General features: G+C 35.9%; 1 protein-coding gene across 5 annotated transcripts in view; it reads right to left on the bottom strand.

Annotated features, from left to right (window-relative positions):
- Nucleotides 1-17,209, bottom strand: part of LOC150107027 (uncharacterized) — a 103,421-nt gene that overhangs the window by 9,519 nt on the left and 76,693 nt on the right. For all 5 annotated transcript variants that reach the window (XM_090392904.1, XM_090392907.1, XM_090392906.1 and 2 more), the window contains exon 4: nt 5,074-5,312. In XM_090392904.1, the coding sequence (XP_090249030.1) occupies nt 5,074-5,312 (239 nt within the window). The remainder of the gene's footprint in view (nt 1-5,073; nt 5,313-17,209) is intronic.

Genomic DNA, 17,209 nt, shown 5'->3' with positions numbered 1-17,209 from the left:
ATTAGAGGCGTGAACAGATGGCATCAATGGCAATATCATATTAAAAATGAGGATATTAGGAAAGAATTTGACATTGTCAGCATCCAGGAATGTGTTAGCAGAGCTAATCTCAGATGGTATGGTCACTTAAATAGAATGGGAGAGGAAAGATTAGCAAAACAAGTGTTCTCTGCCAGGTTGGCAGGAAAACGACCCAGAGGAAGACCAAGATATAGGTGGATTGATACGGTACAAAGTGCCTTAGACGATAGAAATATAAGATCTGATAATGTTGGAGTCTTGACAAGTAACAGACTGTTTTGGAGGAAAATTGTAGATAGGAAGTTAGTAATGATGTAATTTTTTCATGTAGTACTGTCATATCCTGTACACCCCTTGAGGGTACATGGCAGGAATTTGATAATGATGATGATGATGATGAAACATAATCTCAGCAATGCTTAAAAATTCCAGAATTTTAAAGCAAATATTGCAGAAAATAATTAATAAGTCTGGAATTGTGCAGAGTACTAAATGAAAACTTTGGGGAGGGAGGGGGGGGGGTAAATCACTGCATGTCACCTATGTACTGGATTAATAGATAGAATATCACTTAATGGAAAAACTGTTTCACTGCATAAAATTCCTTGAGTGAGTAGAAGAAACAGTAGCATACTTCATCTTCTAATAAACCACTTTCAGTAGAAAGTAGAATATGCCAGTTTGACTGAATCAAATGTATTCGAAAAGTTATTTGATTCAATCTCAATGTTAGCTTTTTTAAAAATCTTAAAAGGTCAAAACCAGTCTGAGGATACTACTATGCATTAAGGAGAATACACCTTGTAAAAAGATGTAACCTCACCTTAATGTAAACTTAATAAAAAGGCTGCAAGAAGACTGAATTAAATGTATTGGAAAATGTATTTAATTTGATCTAATGTTAGATATTTTGTATCTAAGTATGGTGGTATAAGAGTCTTACAGTGGCTGCACTGCATAGTTCAGAAAGCCTGGACAGAGAGACGAATTCCCGATGATTAGAGTAGAGCTCTCATAGTACCCATATATAAAAAGGGAAATAAAACTGAATGTGAAAATTACAGGGGTATTTCCCTACTGAGTGTTCCTGGCAAGATCTATGCAAGTATACTTGAGAAATGGTTGAGAAGAATTGTGGAAGAAAAGCTTGGTGAAGAACAAGCTGGATTCAGGCCAAATAGAGGCTGTCAGGTTCAGATCTTCACTTTACCACAAATAGTCGAAAAAGCATGGGAATATAACAGAGATCTGTATTTAAGTTTTGTCGATTTGGAAAAGGCATATGACAAGGTGCCAAGAGAGAAGCTATTCAATACGCTACAGTTATATGGTGTCAATGGGACATAATATCAAGCAATACTTAGTCTTTATTTGAGTTGTAAGTCAGCAGTTAGAATTGAAGGAAGTACAGGAAGATAGTTTAATGTTAAATCTGGTGTGAGACAAGGATGTATGTTATCCCCTCTGTTATTCATTATCTATATGGATCACATTATGAAGGAAAGTGGTATTAAACATGATATCAAAATTGGAGATGCTGATGTCAGCTCTTTACTTTATGCAGATGATGTTATACTTCTAAATAAATCCACTACAAGTCTGCAAGATTCTCTGACTAAATTGAATAACTGTTGTAATAGATATGGTATGAAGGTCAGCATTAAAAAGACAAAGACAATGAAAATAGGCAGAATCATTGAAAATGTCAACTGTGTTGTGAATGGAGAACCTGTGGAACAAGTAAAACATTTGAGCTACTTAGGCATGATTTTTAGTGAAGATGGTAAATTAAATATAGAAATAGACAACAGAATCAGCAAAGTTGGTATGGTGGGAAGTCAATTGAATAAATTCATATCGAATAAGAGAGAAATTAGTCAGAACACTAAATTAGGTGTATACAAGACAGTGTTCAAACCTGGTTTAACTTATGGATCTGAGTTTATGAATATAGCTAGTATTCACCACGAACCAAAAATTAGCAACTCTCCTAAAACCTACTAAATCTCTCACTCACAAAGAAATATTCGAACACCACAACGTTGTCTACAAATTTCCTTGTCAAAAAGACTGTGACATCACCTACACTGGCTGAACTATTAGGTCCTTATAGACTAGACTACAAGAGCACTTCAGGGATTGCAATATTCCCATCCTGGAATATCTGAACACAAAAAAACATCACAACATCAAAAAGAAAAACAAAACACAGAGTACAGATAAGACAGAAATTGCAGCTCACGCCCTTGAACTAAAACATATCCCTCAAATCGACAAGGCCATAATCATAGACAAACAAGACAACGAAACAATGCTTAGAATATCCAAAACTATTGCTATAAAATGCGATGAAAATTCTATCAACGTCCACCGCCCCTACCTAATTTCCGAATGTTGGACGATCCAGAACTTACAAATTAAGCCACGCCTCCGCGGCCATGTAGCGACCACAAATGCCCTAATTTGGCAGATGCAACTTGCAGCCTTGACATAGTCCTACACTCATTCCGACAAGGTTCTGATGACAGTCAGACGACGACCGAAACGGCCCACACCCCGTTAACCTCTATCCCAGTTTCAACATAAGGATATCCTTCCCCTTCGTTCCCCCCCCCCCACAAAAAATGCAGCCCTAAACAAAATAATATATATATTTATATATATATTATTAATAGTAAGCCGGGTTTCCAAACTTATTTCCCATGTCAAACCCCCCCCCAATGGTGCTTCCCCCCCCCCCCCCCCCGTCTATAAACAACCTTCAGTGGAAGGCATCATAGAACCAAAAACAAGGTATGTACAACATTTTTCCACCTCTTTTATTCTGCCATAATTGCCTTCTATACTCACCCATAATGCCCTAAAAAAAAAAAATATATATATATATATATATACACCCCTTTTTGAGTAATGTTAACCAATGTATTAAAATAAGGAACACTCCTAAACAAAAACAGGCTATAATAGTCGTAATTATATTAATAGTGTTTAAGAGGAGTAACATGGGAATTTTCCCAGAAACTATACTTAATTTCTATTTATATTTTTGTATAAATTTTCATATTTACATTTATAGTTTTATATATATATATATATATATTAACACTATACAGTATAATTCACATAATATCAATATTTATGTTAGAAGTTGAATCACAAGGACTAGAAGTTGATTTTATTAGCAAATTTCATTAATTCTATGTAATACTTTTTTGATGAGTCTGTGTTTTGACATTGGCCACTTGTCTCTGGAGGTGATGACGTGTTGTATTAGGGACATCCAGATGGAGTCCAATAGCTGACAGTCATAAAGTATGTGGTTAACAGTCTGTTGGAGGCGTGGACTGCAGATGAATGACGGTGATTCCAGGATATGGAACCTGTGTAGATGGCGTCTTAGTTTTCCATGTCCCGTTATTAGCATGGTTAAACCTGGAGAAATGGCGTGTTTTTTCTAGCTATTCATTTCTAGCTGCTTCTTTAGCCAACTGATCTGCTCTCTCATTTCCTGGTTTCCAGTATGCACTTTCACCCAGCAGAACTTGATTTCCCATCCCTCTAGAGTGAGATTTCGAACCAGATTTCTTGTCTGTTCTATTAATGCAATATGGCTGTTCTGGTTTTTTATGCCGTCTATAGTGCTTCTACTATCACTGTAAATTGTTGCTGTCTTTTGCTGAGAGGTGTTGAGTTCTAATTCCTGAAGATATGTAAGTGACTGAACTATAGCAAGTTGTTCCGCTTGGTTGCTGGAACAGAGAGGCTGCAGCCTAGAGCAGCGTTCTTGTATAATGGACTGTCTGTTGTATGCAGTGAAAGAACAACCGATGTTCCTTTCGGTTTTGCTTCTGTCAGCGTATATTTGGAATTCATTACTTTCAGAGCGTTCCTTCTCCTTAATATTTGTTTTCTTTGCTGGGTGAGGCCACTTACTGTAGTGAAGCGGACGTTCGTAGCAATTTGGATCGATGTTGTAACTTTCGATATATCTTCCGGAAGTGACTTCATATATAAGAGATAATTCTTGTATTTTCAGGCAGATCAGTATTAGAGCTGCAATAATGCAAGCTGCCTCGAAAGATATTGTCCTGTATCCTTTAATTACGTGTATAGCTATAAGGCGTTGAACTCTGTTTAGTTTTTGTCGATTTATCTTTGATTTTAGTGTATGTTTCCAGGCAGGTGCAGCATAAGATATCAGTGATAGTATAGCACCAGTATATATCGTTTTCAGTGCTCGTTGGTCTAATCCCCACTTAATCCTTGCTGACTTAGCTAGGAGGTTTACTATTTGTAAGCTTTTTTCGGCAACATACGAGATATGCTTATTGAAGGTGAATTTTTCGTCTATTGTTACTCCTAGGTATTTTAGCTTACTGACTACCTCGAGAACTGTGTGTGTGTGTGTGTGTGTGTGTGTGTGTGTGTGTGTGTGTGTGTGTGTGTGTGTGTGTGTGTGTGTGTGTGTGTGTGTGTGAGCGTGTGTGCGTGTGCGTGCATGCGCGCGTGCGTGCGTGTGGAGACAAAGCTCAAAACTCAAATAATCATCTGACAAGCATCCCAAATTTGAGACTTTAAAGCATATACTTAAACTTCTAGAAGAATTCCATTGAAACAACTTCCCTTAGAGATAGTATAATTTTTTTTTAAAAATCATGACTTCACACATGTAAGAGAAAACTAAATAGAATTTATTACTCCTATATATTTCATTCAGGGAGAAGGGCAGAAGAACTGGTAAGAATTTTGTATTCAGAATTTAAATGTTATTTAAATTCTGAATACAAAAAACAAATCATGGAGCATATATATAATATAACATCTCAGTAGCAGCTGTACAGTAGGAGTAAACAATATAAGAGTTCAGAGAAGAAGCTTATGACATATTGAGCAAAAGATAGATGAGTACTAAATTCTATTTAGCTTTCTCTTACATGTTGGATGTGCATATCTCTATTAAATGTCTAGTATTCTTAAAAGTCAAACATCAAGAACTTAAAAAAAAATAAAAATAAAAATAAAAAAATAAAAAAAAAACATCAATCCACTAACCTTTGCTCCTGCTGTTAACAATATGGTTACAAATTCTTCTCTTGAACACTTTACTGTAGCAGCAAAATGCAGTGCTGTATTGCCATCACAGTTTTCGATGTTAACATCTGCTCCCTTTTCAATTAAGTATTGAACTACATGAATGTTGCCCATGCTGCTTGCTATGATCAAAGGAGTCGATCCTATTTGGTTTTGAGAATTAATATCACCACCAGCTTCAGTTAGTATCTGCATTATTTCTAGATAAAAGACAATAAAAGCAAGCTAGCTTTTAAATAATCTTTAACTCATAAACAATACAAACTATTAGAAAGATATGCTCACCAAATAAAAACTACCATGCAATATTTTAAACATCTGTTTAAAAACAGTGTACGAGGGTGGTCTGTAAAGTTCTCGGCCTCGACTATAGATGGCAACACTATCGGCACTTTTTTTTTTTTCTAAGTTGGTACATCTGTCATAACCATCCATGTTAAATTGCAAGTCATTCTATTCAGTAGTTTATTTTATACAGCTGTCTGAAGCAAATGTGTTGTCTGTATCCCTTAAAATGGATAAAATTGAGTATCGTGCAGTTATAAAATTCTTTGTAAAACAAAGTTTAACGCCAAAAGAAATTCATTCGACATTCATAAAAGTTTATGGGCACTCTTCCCCTTCGTTTTCGACAGTTAAGAAATGGGCTGCTCAGTTTAAACATGGAATATGGAGGTCTCCTCTCAGTTATACAGCTCTGACCTTTAAGCACCCCTAATATATATATATATATATATATATATATATATATATATATATTAGGGGTACTTAAGGGTCAAAGCTGTATAACTGACAGGAGACCTTCACATAGCCTTTAAAGAAATGTGGAGAACGGACCAGGGCTTCTGACCTAATGTCCAATCCTCATCTTCTCGTGGTACACCCTGTTGGCTATCTACCTGGATACTGAACGAACGAGGATGGGCTGGCAATTTGGGATTTAGCCAAAAAAATTGTATTCTTATTGGTTAAACCAAAAAAAAATGATGGTACAGCATGAAAAAATTTCATGCCAGCTGGGGTGTCGCCTGGTTAAACAAGGCCCCTGTTGTTTTCACTAGGGAACTAGGGCGAACAGCGAAAAGTCAGATACTCGAACAAATCTGAAAACACACCCCAACTCAACATCTCCAGAGTTAAAGATTGGTACTATCAACATAAGAGGCCTGAATGGTAAAGAAATGGAGCTAGCTGAGGAATTAGATAAGTACCAGATCGACATAATAGGGGTGACTGAAACAAAAAAGACCAAAACTGGTGAGATCTTTCTGAGCAATAAATACAAAATGTTATATTCAGGCAATGACAATCAAGGAAAAGAAGGAGTAGCCATAGTATTCAACACAAAATACGAGGCTAATCTTCTTGAATGGCAGTCAGTCTCAAGTAGAGTAATGTAGGCAAATATGAGGAGAAACTGGACAATGAGACTTATTTGTGCCTATGGTCCCACAGAAGGTTCTACTAAGGTAGAAGTGAAGGAATTTTTTGAGTTTTTAGAAAAAGCAACTGACTCAATGAAAAAGGAAAATTGGTCCTTGTTGGGGATCTAAATAGCAGAGTAGGAAATGATTGTCAGACATACAAAAATATTTGAGGAAAATTTGGAGAAAAAGGCAAAGCAAATAATAATGGCAAATACCTGTTGGATTTCTGCTCAGGAGATGGACTGGTTATTACTAACACCATGTTCCAACATAAAAATGTGCACAAATACACATGGAGAGAAGAGGCTAGGAATAAGAAAAGTCTCATTGACTATGTCATTGTTGATAGTGATGTTTTCTCCCTGGTGCAGGAGTGTACAGAGGATTTGAAATTGGAATTGATCACTATTTAGTCTTCAGCAAGATAAAATTGAATTTCATATTGAAAAGAATAACATGTAAGAAAGTTTTAAAGCGAATAAAATTTGAGCAGCTCTCAGATGTGAACTGTAGACTAAAATACACAAAGATTATTGAAGAAAAAATGAGAGTTTGAGAACAGGAACCAAACCTTGGAGTTCAATGGCAAGTTTTGAAGAACACCCTGATTAATTCAGCTAGAAGCATGTAGTAAATTTGTCTGCAAGGATAGAAAAATTAGAATTCCATGGTGGACACAGGAAGTTAAAGAGGCAGTGAAGGAAAAGAAGAAAGTATATCAAAAGTTCCTGGCAAATAAGTCAGCTTGTGCTCTTAGAGAATACAGAGACAAATGTAAGAAAGCTAAACACTGTGTAAAACTAGCTAAACAAAAGTCATGGGAAGACTTTGGCAAGAATATAGAAAATAAATATCAAGAAGGTAGCAAAATATTCTGGAGGTTGTTGAAGAAGCTTAGGAATGGAGGAAAGAGTGCTGTAAAAGGAGTTAGAGATGATAAAGGTGACGTGAAAACAGGAGAAAAAGATATCCTTGAAGTATGAAGTAATTACTTTGAAAAACTGCTAAATGAAACAAGCAGTGATGACAGCACAGTTGTAAAAAACACTGACCAAGCATGCAGTCAGGAATACATATCCATACTTGAAGTAGAAAAAGCCATCAAAGGCTTGAAATGTGGAAAGGCAGCAGGACTAGATGATATTCGACCAGAAATGCTCAAGTATGGTGGTATAAAAGTCTTACAGTGGCTGCACTGCATAGTTCAAAATGGCTGGACAGAGGGACGAATTCCCGATGATTGGAGTAGGGCTCTCATAGTATCCATATATAAACAATGAAATAAATCTGAATGTGAGAATTATAGAGGTATTTCCCTACCGAGTGTTCCTGGTAAGATATATGCAAGTATACTTGAGAAACGGTTGAGAAGAATTGTGGAAGAAAAGCTTGGTGAAGAACAAGCTGGATTCAGGTCAAATAGAGCTGTCAGGATCAGATCTTCATTTTACAACAGATAGTGGAGAAATCATGAGAATATAACAAAGATCTGTATTTAAGTTTTGTCGATTTGGAAAAGGCATATGACAAGGTGCCAAGAGAGAAGCTATTCAATATGCTACAGTTATATGGTGTCAATGGGGCATTATATCAAGCAATACTTAGTCTTTATTTGAGTTATAAGAGAGCAGTTAGAATTGAAGGAAGTAAAGGAAGATGGTTTAATGTTAAATCTGGTGTGAGACAAGGATGTACATTATCCCTTCTGTTATTCATTATCTATATGAATCAAATTATGGCAAAGTGGTATTAAACATGATATCAAAATTGGAGATGTTAATGTCAGCTCTTTGCTTTATGCAAACGATGTTATACTTCTAAATAAATCCGCTACAAGTTTGCAAGATTCCCTGACTAAATTGAATAACTGTTGTAATAGATATGGTATGAAGGTCAGTAATAAAAAGACAAAGACAATGAAAATAGGCAGAATCATTGAAAATGTCAACTGTGTTGTGAATGGAGAACCTGTGGAACAAATAAAACATATCAGCTACTTAGGCACGATTTTTAGTGAAGATGGTAAATTAAATATAGAAATAGACAACAGAATCAACAAAGCTGGTATGATTTGAAGTCAATTGAATAAATTTATATGGAATAAGAGAGAAATTAGTCGGAACACTAAATTAGCTGTATACAAGACAGTGTTGAAACCAGTTTTAACTGATGGATCTGAGAGCTGGGTCAGAAGTAAAACACTTGACCAAAGACTAGAAATCTGCAGATATGAGAGTCGTGAGAAAAATTAGAGGCGTGAAGAGATGGCATCAATGGCAATAGCATATTAAAAACGAGGATATTAGGAATGAACTTGACATTGTCAGCATCCAGGAATGCGTTAGCAGAGCTAATATCTCAGGTGGTATGGTCACTTAAACAGAACGAGCGAGGAAAGATTAGCAAAACAAGTGTTCTCTGCCAGGTTGGCAAGAAAACGACCCAGAGAAAGACCAAGATATAGGTGGATTGATACGGTACAAAGTGCCTTAGACGACAGAAATATAAGATCTGATAATGTTGGAGTCTTGACAAGTAACAGATTTTTTTGGAGGAAAATTGTAGACAGGAAGTTAATAATGATGTAAATTTTTCGTGTAGTACTATCATATCCTGTACACCCCTCGAGGGTACGTGGCAAGAATTTGATGATGATGATGATGATGATGATAAATTTGTTTTTTCATCGTTAGGCCAAAAACTTTTCAGACTACACTCGTACATGATCTAAAAGTTATTCAATTATATTAAATATTTCTAAACACAACATTTAGTAATATTATTATTAGACAGGCATCTCAATGGTGTCCAAACACTTATTAGGGAGGCCTACATAGACCATTACTGACATAGTGTCTATCTACTTCACTTTAAACTCATTCACTGAAAAAAAAAAAAAAATTCTCTGGAAACCTAGTACTCCACTCATTCCTACTCTCTAAGTTAAAAAAAAAAAAAAAAATCTAGTCTTCAGGCCCTTATTATCATCATACAGTATCTCCATGGAGTCAGAAAACTTACATGGAAGACCCACCCTAACCTTTATACACAAATACCTATCTTACCTCTCCTGAAACTCATTCACTATCAGGTACTCACAACCCATTCTACTAATTCACCATTCTGCAAGAAAAAAATCTGATCTGTAGATTTCTACCCAACTTCCACCGATGATCCCCAAGTTCTCACTTTATTTGTCAATTGAAAAATTTCCTTTGTATCAATCATATAGAAGCCTCTTTAATAACTTAAGTTTCTATCATGTCCTCTCTTTTCTATCTATTAAATAAACTTTGCAATCCACACACCTGCAACCTGTCCTCATAGGGAGCATTCCACAAACATTCATCAGCTTGGTCACTCATCTCCAAATCCTCTCCATGACCTCTTGATCTCCAATAAACCCAGGGGTGAACAAATCTTGTACAGTAATCAAGATGTGGTGAATCACAACCTTATAAAGAGGATTAATAATCACCTTATCTTTACTTGTCAGCATATTCTTCAATATTCAAGTAATTCATTTGAGCTATTTTGCAACTTTTACAATATGTCCTCTGAACTTCAAATCTCTGTCCAACATCACTCCAAAATATCTACCCTTGTCAATTTCTTGCAATTCAATACCTATCAATATGACAAACAGTATGTAATCTTTTCATCCCATTGTGAATAACATTACATTCTGCAACATTAAATTGATAACCATTATCCTTTGCCCACAATGCCAATTTATTTAAATCATCCCACAGGATATCTAGATCACTTTTATCAACTACTGTCCTCATGAGTTTTGCATCAATCACCTGAATATTGCTCCTTAACTCTTAATGTATGTCATCATTAGTATACAAATTAAAGAGTAGTGGTCCTAGTATAGAACCCTGAGGCACTCCACTAGTCACTCTCATTCTCCTAGATTTCTCTCTTTGGTATCAATCTATCAGCTACTCCCCTACCATGCTACCAGCTTTACATTCATTTCCATTTGTTCCACTTCTGTAATTTTTCCATGTGGAATTCGTTTAAATGCCTTTGCAAAGTCCAGCAATATCATGCTCCCTTAAGGTGGCTAAACCACCTCCCTTATCTAATTCAGCTGTCACTCTGTTATAAAATATGAGTAAATTAAAGGTAAAATCCATCCATTGCTGGATTTTACCCTTAACCAACTTTTCCAATATGTTAACCACCACTCCTGATATATAAATTGTTTGTAATTTGCTACTTGTCCTGAAGTTGGCTAATGGAAGTATCTCACCCTCTTTCCATTCCCTTCAAACCTTCCAGAGCTGAAACTTAGATTAAAGAACTTCATCAAAATCACTGCCAATGCTCTTGCACATTCAAATAGCACACAAACTAACATATGCTACCAGTTCCACTACTGTATTCACATTGATATTTTGCAATATGCTGAACATCTGTCTTCATTCTGACAGCAGTCTTTGTCACATCACTAATTGCAAAATCTCCACCTAGAATGATACATCTTTCATTGAGTTCACTCACCAACTCCACTATATTTTCAGCTTCTACTGCCTTCTTGCCATTAGCTCTGATTAAAGTCATCCTCGCACAGCCACTCTTCTTGTTACTTTCTCCATCCAACTGTTCATTGGACATCCACAGATGTCATATGGTCACTCCATTGCTCAGTGATGTGCCACACCAGTCCTCGCCATGTGGTCCTCTTGTATGCTTTTCTAAAGGCTTCTGTTGTGTCCCATTTTACGATTATTATCCTATCTAGTGAAATTATGCCCATCTATGTTCAACTATTATCTATGCACGAGATATCACCCAAAAATACAAATATTTAAGTTATTTCTCCCCTTAGTATCCCTAATATTTATATTATACTGTGCCTTTTAGGACATTTAGTTTAAGAGATTAAACACAAAAACAAGGAGCAATCACTAAAATATGTCTAAATGTGAAACAATATTGCAGTCGTGACACTTTATCTCGTTTTTTAACACATTAATTTCCCGCATGATTAGGTTTGTACGTTTTTCAAGTGGTGCATTGGGCAGCAATTTCAGACAACTGTTTTATCAATGAACAAAGATTTATTAAACTCATTAGTATGGTACAGTTCAATTCAATACTAAGAAAATATTTACAAAATAACATTAGCTTATCACAAGTAATTTGGCTATGATCCTATATGGGTATCGCGATCATGATGCCATAACAAATTCAACTCATACAATCATATGTATAATCCCAGATCTAACTAACACTTTACTTAACCCTATATTAGTCTGAATATACGCTATATGCTAGCACATGGACATGTGTGATCAATTCACTCTATTTAACTATCCAAAACTATGTAGATTAACTTATCCTCTCGCTGTACTAACACATAACTTTGACATTTAAACTTTCCTATACATTACAATACACATGCATAATTCTCAGGAAACATAATTACTTATATAATATTAATATTAACAGGCATACTTTCATTATAATCAGTCATGTACTAAACTCCTAGTATAATTTTCTTTAGTCTCTTCAACAGTTCAGTAATAGAATAATGATTACAATTACAGACGATTTTCAGTTAACACGAGATTTTTTTTTTTTACAGTACCTTTTTCTCTTGAGTTTTCTATATCGGCCTCTACCTTTTTCCGATTGAACTATCCTGGTATGATCTCTCCTATAATCGGTCACTCCTACGTTCCTTTGGCATTAAACTGTGCCTAATGCGATCTTTACTTTTTGTACTTGATTTAAGAACACACTTTAGAATCATCTATACCATGGCTGTGAAACTCGCCACATGGACACCTACTTCTTTACAAATTTCCCTCTTTTCGTAGTTGTCACTGGATTATAAAACACATAGATAATACCTTCTTTCCTTAGCTAAGTGGCATTCCTCGTTTCTTACCATAGGAAATACGGAATCGAAATCCCGCTCACTTTTGTTTCCTTGTTGTGACGACGAAGATATAACTCCAATACCGCCACTCAGGAAAACCACGTGAAACCTATACGAAGGAGCTCGAGAAGAAACTATCCGGGGGAAAAAAGCCTCATTGGGGGGGGTTTCTAACCTTTTTATACGTTGACTCCTAATGGCACCTTCTTTAATTTCTTTTCTCTGCCCCTTACTTGATTCGACTTCACCGACCAATTAGGGTGGCGTTTTTCTGCCAAACATCCTTTGGTCGGCGAGCCCGTAACGATGTCTCAAATCCGGGAATTGACCCTGAGCGATAGTCTATTGTTTTTTCTTTTGCTAGCCTCTAAATTAATCCCCCTTCCAAATTTTTAAGAATTTACTTAATATTTTAATCTCTAGCCTCTCACATAAAATTTCTTATGACTAACCCTTTCTGTCTTACTTAGCTAATTTAATCTTTTATATCACAACTGTAATATATTCCTTCTTTTATTAGTGAGTTCAACAAACACCTTTTTTTTGTCATATATTTTACTTGGATGCAAGAATAATTTTCTTTCTTTTAAATAATTCATCTTTTAGCTTTTACACAGGGGTTTTATTTTATTTTCTCTTCATGTTACACCATGATAGCTGGGAATTCTACATTCTTAAGGTATCAGGGTGTAACAAAGGTCCTCCCTTTAAACAAAAAAAAATTTTGTAAAAATTTCTTTTTTATTTTTTTTGAAGTGTTCCTCCTCTCGTATACGGTTTTTTCTGGGGATGAACCTTCCATTCTCTCCAGGCCTTAGGTCATATCTAGATTGGACAAACCTTTTTTTTTTTTCTGTCACTGGCTGTGCTTCCTTCTCTTATCTCTTTCGAACTTAACATGTATCTTATGTTACTCTGTGCCTTGTCCTTCTGATTACATTTGACTATACTGCTATCTTGTAATGTAATGGACCTAATTCTATTTTCATTTGAATTATTCATAAATCTTGCACAATCTGTGAGTATGTGTGCAGCCTTCATAGCAAGAAGTAAATCCCAAACTAATAACTCACTTATTGCCCTTCTAAGCTTGAATATAAAACATAAGAAGTCGGCATAAATAAACTGCCGCTTAGATTGTACATTTACTTCATGTCTCCTGTTCATGTTCCACCTTGAGTATTTAAAATAACCTCTAGATCTTTCAAATCTCTCAATTAAGTTCACAGCGATTGTTCCCTGACTACTTTCTCCTAATTTCCTTTCCTCTACAGTTTGATTATCTACTACTTTGACGTTTGTTATGAGGTAAGTCTCCGTCTGGCTGTTGTCTTCAGATGTTGTAGTTAATGAAGATTCAGTCTGGTTATCAATACATTCTTCATTATCCCTCTTAGACTGTACACTTTGTACGATGTTAGTCTCATTTTTCATTCTGCCTTGATGTGATTCCCTAACCTTCCTTCCCTTATTATTTCTCTCTTTACCTGACTGCTTTCTTCCCATAAGGAACATTTCATTATGAGAGAAGTTGCATGAGAATTTATACTTCTCTAGAAATCTTATTCCCAAGATGATTTGTGAGCTTGGGCGAGACGTCCTAGGGAGGGCCAACAACTCCTGCCAAACACACATGTTAAACTCAGGTAAGTATATTTTCACTCTAATCTTCTTGTTTACATAAACATTTGAGGTCGATATCTCCGATAATCTGATCGGTCTCTTTAAATTAAAAATGCCTCGCCATACACGGAATTTTATTCCTTAAAAATAATGTTCCGTTATGACAGAGGCCTGGGAACCCGTATCTAGCAATACATCACAATGCAAACCTAGTATCTTACCCTTAATTATCATTTTAGACTTTCTTTGTTGTTCATGATTTCTTTGTCTACCTTCATAATTATGAGAAGTTTGCCCAAACTTCGAAGCATTTCTATTATTTCTCATGGAGGGTCTCCTATTACTAAAATAATTACGAGCTAAGTGCCCTATCTTGTTACAATTAAAGCATCTAGGAGGCTCCCTTCTGTCTCCTTGTTCATTATTTCTCTGTGTATGGGGAAGAGACACTTCGAGTTTCCTTTCTGTCACTGCCACCAACTTTTGCATTACATCATCTGGACGGTTCAACATAGGCTGTTGAAATGTTTCTACTTCTAGTCTGATTAATTCATTAGTCTTTTCTGGTTGAGGGATAGATGATTTTGAAGTCTTATCTGTGACTGCTGCCAGCTGTTTTAGTACAGCATCAAGACAGTTCATCATCGGCTGTTGTAATCGTTCGACCTCTCGTCTTTCCATCTCATTAGTCCTCTCTTTCTGAGATATATCTGATTTTGAGGGCCTTTCCGTTACTGCCGCCAGCTGCTTCAGTGCAGCATCAAAACGGTCTATTAAGGGCTGTTGTAACTGTTCCACTTCTTGTTTTATTATAGAATGTACGTCCATGTTTGTTAGTCCTACTTGTTTATGGATGTTTAATTCATTTTCAGTCACTTGATTAACGTTGACTGATTTTTCTCTTTCTCCCTCACTATCCTTTTGATCATTTGTAGTCGTGCTCTCTTTATTATGTCCTTGCCCCTTTTCAGAATTGCCCTTCTCTTCAATTATGTTTATTGACCCTGGAACATGTGCGGGGCGGATGTCTCCGAGCAATTGTTCACGTTCCTTTACAGCATCGTAACATTCTCTTAAATTGGATAATCTTTTATCGAATGCCGTTTCCTTTAACTCAGGTTTGACTCCCTGTCTGAATTGTTGGAAAATGGCCCAGTCCAAGTGAGGCTTTTCTTCACTAAGGACACTCAGGGTACTAGCTATCGTCAGTAACCTGTTATGGAACTCTGCCACACTTTCCTTTTCCTCCTGAGAGCACCTCTGGAGCTTCCATAAGTTAGGCCCCAAGCTTCCCAGTTTTGAGAACTCAGAAATTAGGACTGTCTTAAATCGGGAGTAATCCAGGGTTTCCTTGAGAATGGGGGAGGAATACAGGAAAGCTTTAGCCTTTCCCACCAGTTTACTTCAGAGTAAGACTAGCAACTGAAAATCAGTCCAATCTGCAACTCTTCTAAGCTCTTCTATATAACTAAAAAAATTTAGAACATCATCAGTCTCCTCACCCGAAAATTGTGGGAACACCTGCTGTGGATTAATGTAAAAAAAAATTCGTTGTTGTCCATGCCTAAACTACTGGAGGGTTCAGTCATACTTGCATCCAATTTACACTAAAATTCTCAACAAAACTTAAATAAACTTCTACCTCTCAGTTGTCTGATCTGCACCCAAAACCAACTTGTTGTGAATAGCATCTAATTAAGATTTAATTAGCTAAACTACATCCTGTCGGCTGCGCCATTTATGTTGTGTCCCATTTTACGATTATTATCCTATCTAGTGAAATTATGCCCATCTATGTTCAACTATTATCTATGCACGAGATATCACCCAAAAATACAAATATTTAAGTTATTTCTCCCATTAGTGTCCCTAATATTTATATTATACTGTGCCTTTTAGGACATTTAGTTTAAGAGATTAAATACAAAAACAAGGAGCAATCACTAAAATATGTCTAAATGTGAAACAATATTGCAGTCATGACACTTTATCTTGTTTTTTAACATATTAATTTCCCGCATGATTAGGTTTGTACGTTTTTCAAGTGGTGCATTGGGCAGCAATTTCAGACAACTGTTTTATCAATGAACAAAGGTTTATTAAACTCATTAGTATGGAACAATTCAATTCAATACTAAGAAAATATTTACAAAATAACATTAGCTTATCACAAGTAATTTGGCTATGATCCTATATGGGTATCGCGATCATGCCGCCATAACAAATTCAACTCATACAATCATATGTATAATCCCAGATCTAATTAACACTTTAGTTAACCCTATATTAGTCTGAATATACGCTATATGCTAGCACAAGGACATGTGTGATCAATTCACTCTATTTAACTATCCAAAACTATGTAGATTAACTTATCCTCTCGCTGTACTAACACATAACTTTGACATTTAAACTTTCCTATACGTTACAATACACATGCATAATTCTCAGGACACATAATTACTTATATAATATTAATATTAACAGGCATACTTTCATTATAATCAGTCATGTACTAAACTCCTAGTATAATTTTCTTTAGTCTCTTAAACTTTCATTATAATCAGTCATGTACTAAACTCCTAGTATAATTTTCTTTAGTCTCTTCAACAGATGATTTTCAGTTAACACAAGATTTTTTTTTTTTACAGTACCTTTTTCTCTTGAGTTTTCTATATCGGCCTCTACCTTTTTCCGATTGAACTATCCTGGTATGATCTCTCCTATAATCGGTCACTCCTACGTTCCTTTGGCATTAAACTGTGCCTATGCGATCTTTACTTTTCGTACTTGATTTAAGAACACACTTTAGAATCATCTATACCATGGCTGTGAAACTCGCCACATGGACACCTACTTCTTTACAAATTTCCCTCTTTTCGTAGTTGTCACTGGATTATAAAACACATAGATAATACCTTCTTTCCTTAGCTAAATGGCATTCCTCGTTTCTTACCATAGGAAATATGGAATCGAAATCCCGCTCACTTTTGTTTCCTTGTTGTGACGACGAAGATATAACTCCAATACCGCCACTCAGGAAAACCACGTGAAACCTATACGAAGGAGCTCGAGAAGAAACTATCCGGGGGAAAAAAGCCTCGTTGGGGGGGTTTCTAACCTTTTTATGCCTTGACTCCTAATGGCACCT

Source organism: Typopeltis vanoorti, chromosome 5 (assembly GCF_054136105.1).
Source record: "Typopeltis vanoorti isolate ZY-2024b chromosome 5, IOZ_Tvanoo_1.0, whole genome shotgun sequence".
Classification (NCBI taxonomy): domain Eukaryota; kingdom Metazoa; phylum Arthropoda; class Arachnida; order Uropygi; family Thelyphonidae; genus Typopeltis; species Typopeltis vanoorti.
The sequence above is the reverse complement of the archived record's forward strand: the minus strand, read 5'-3'. Positions and strand labels throughout refer to the sequence as shown.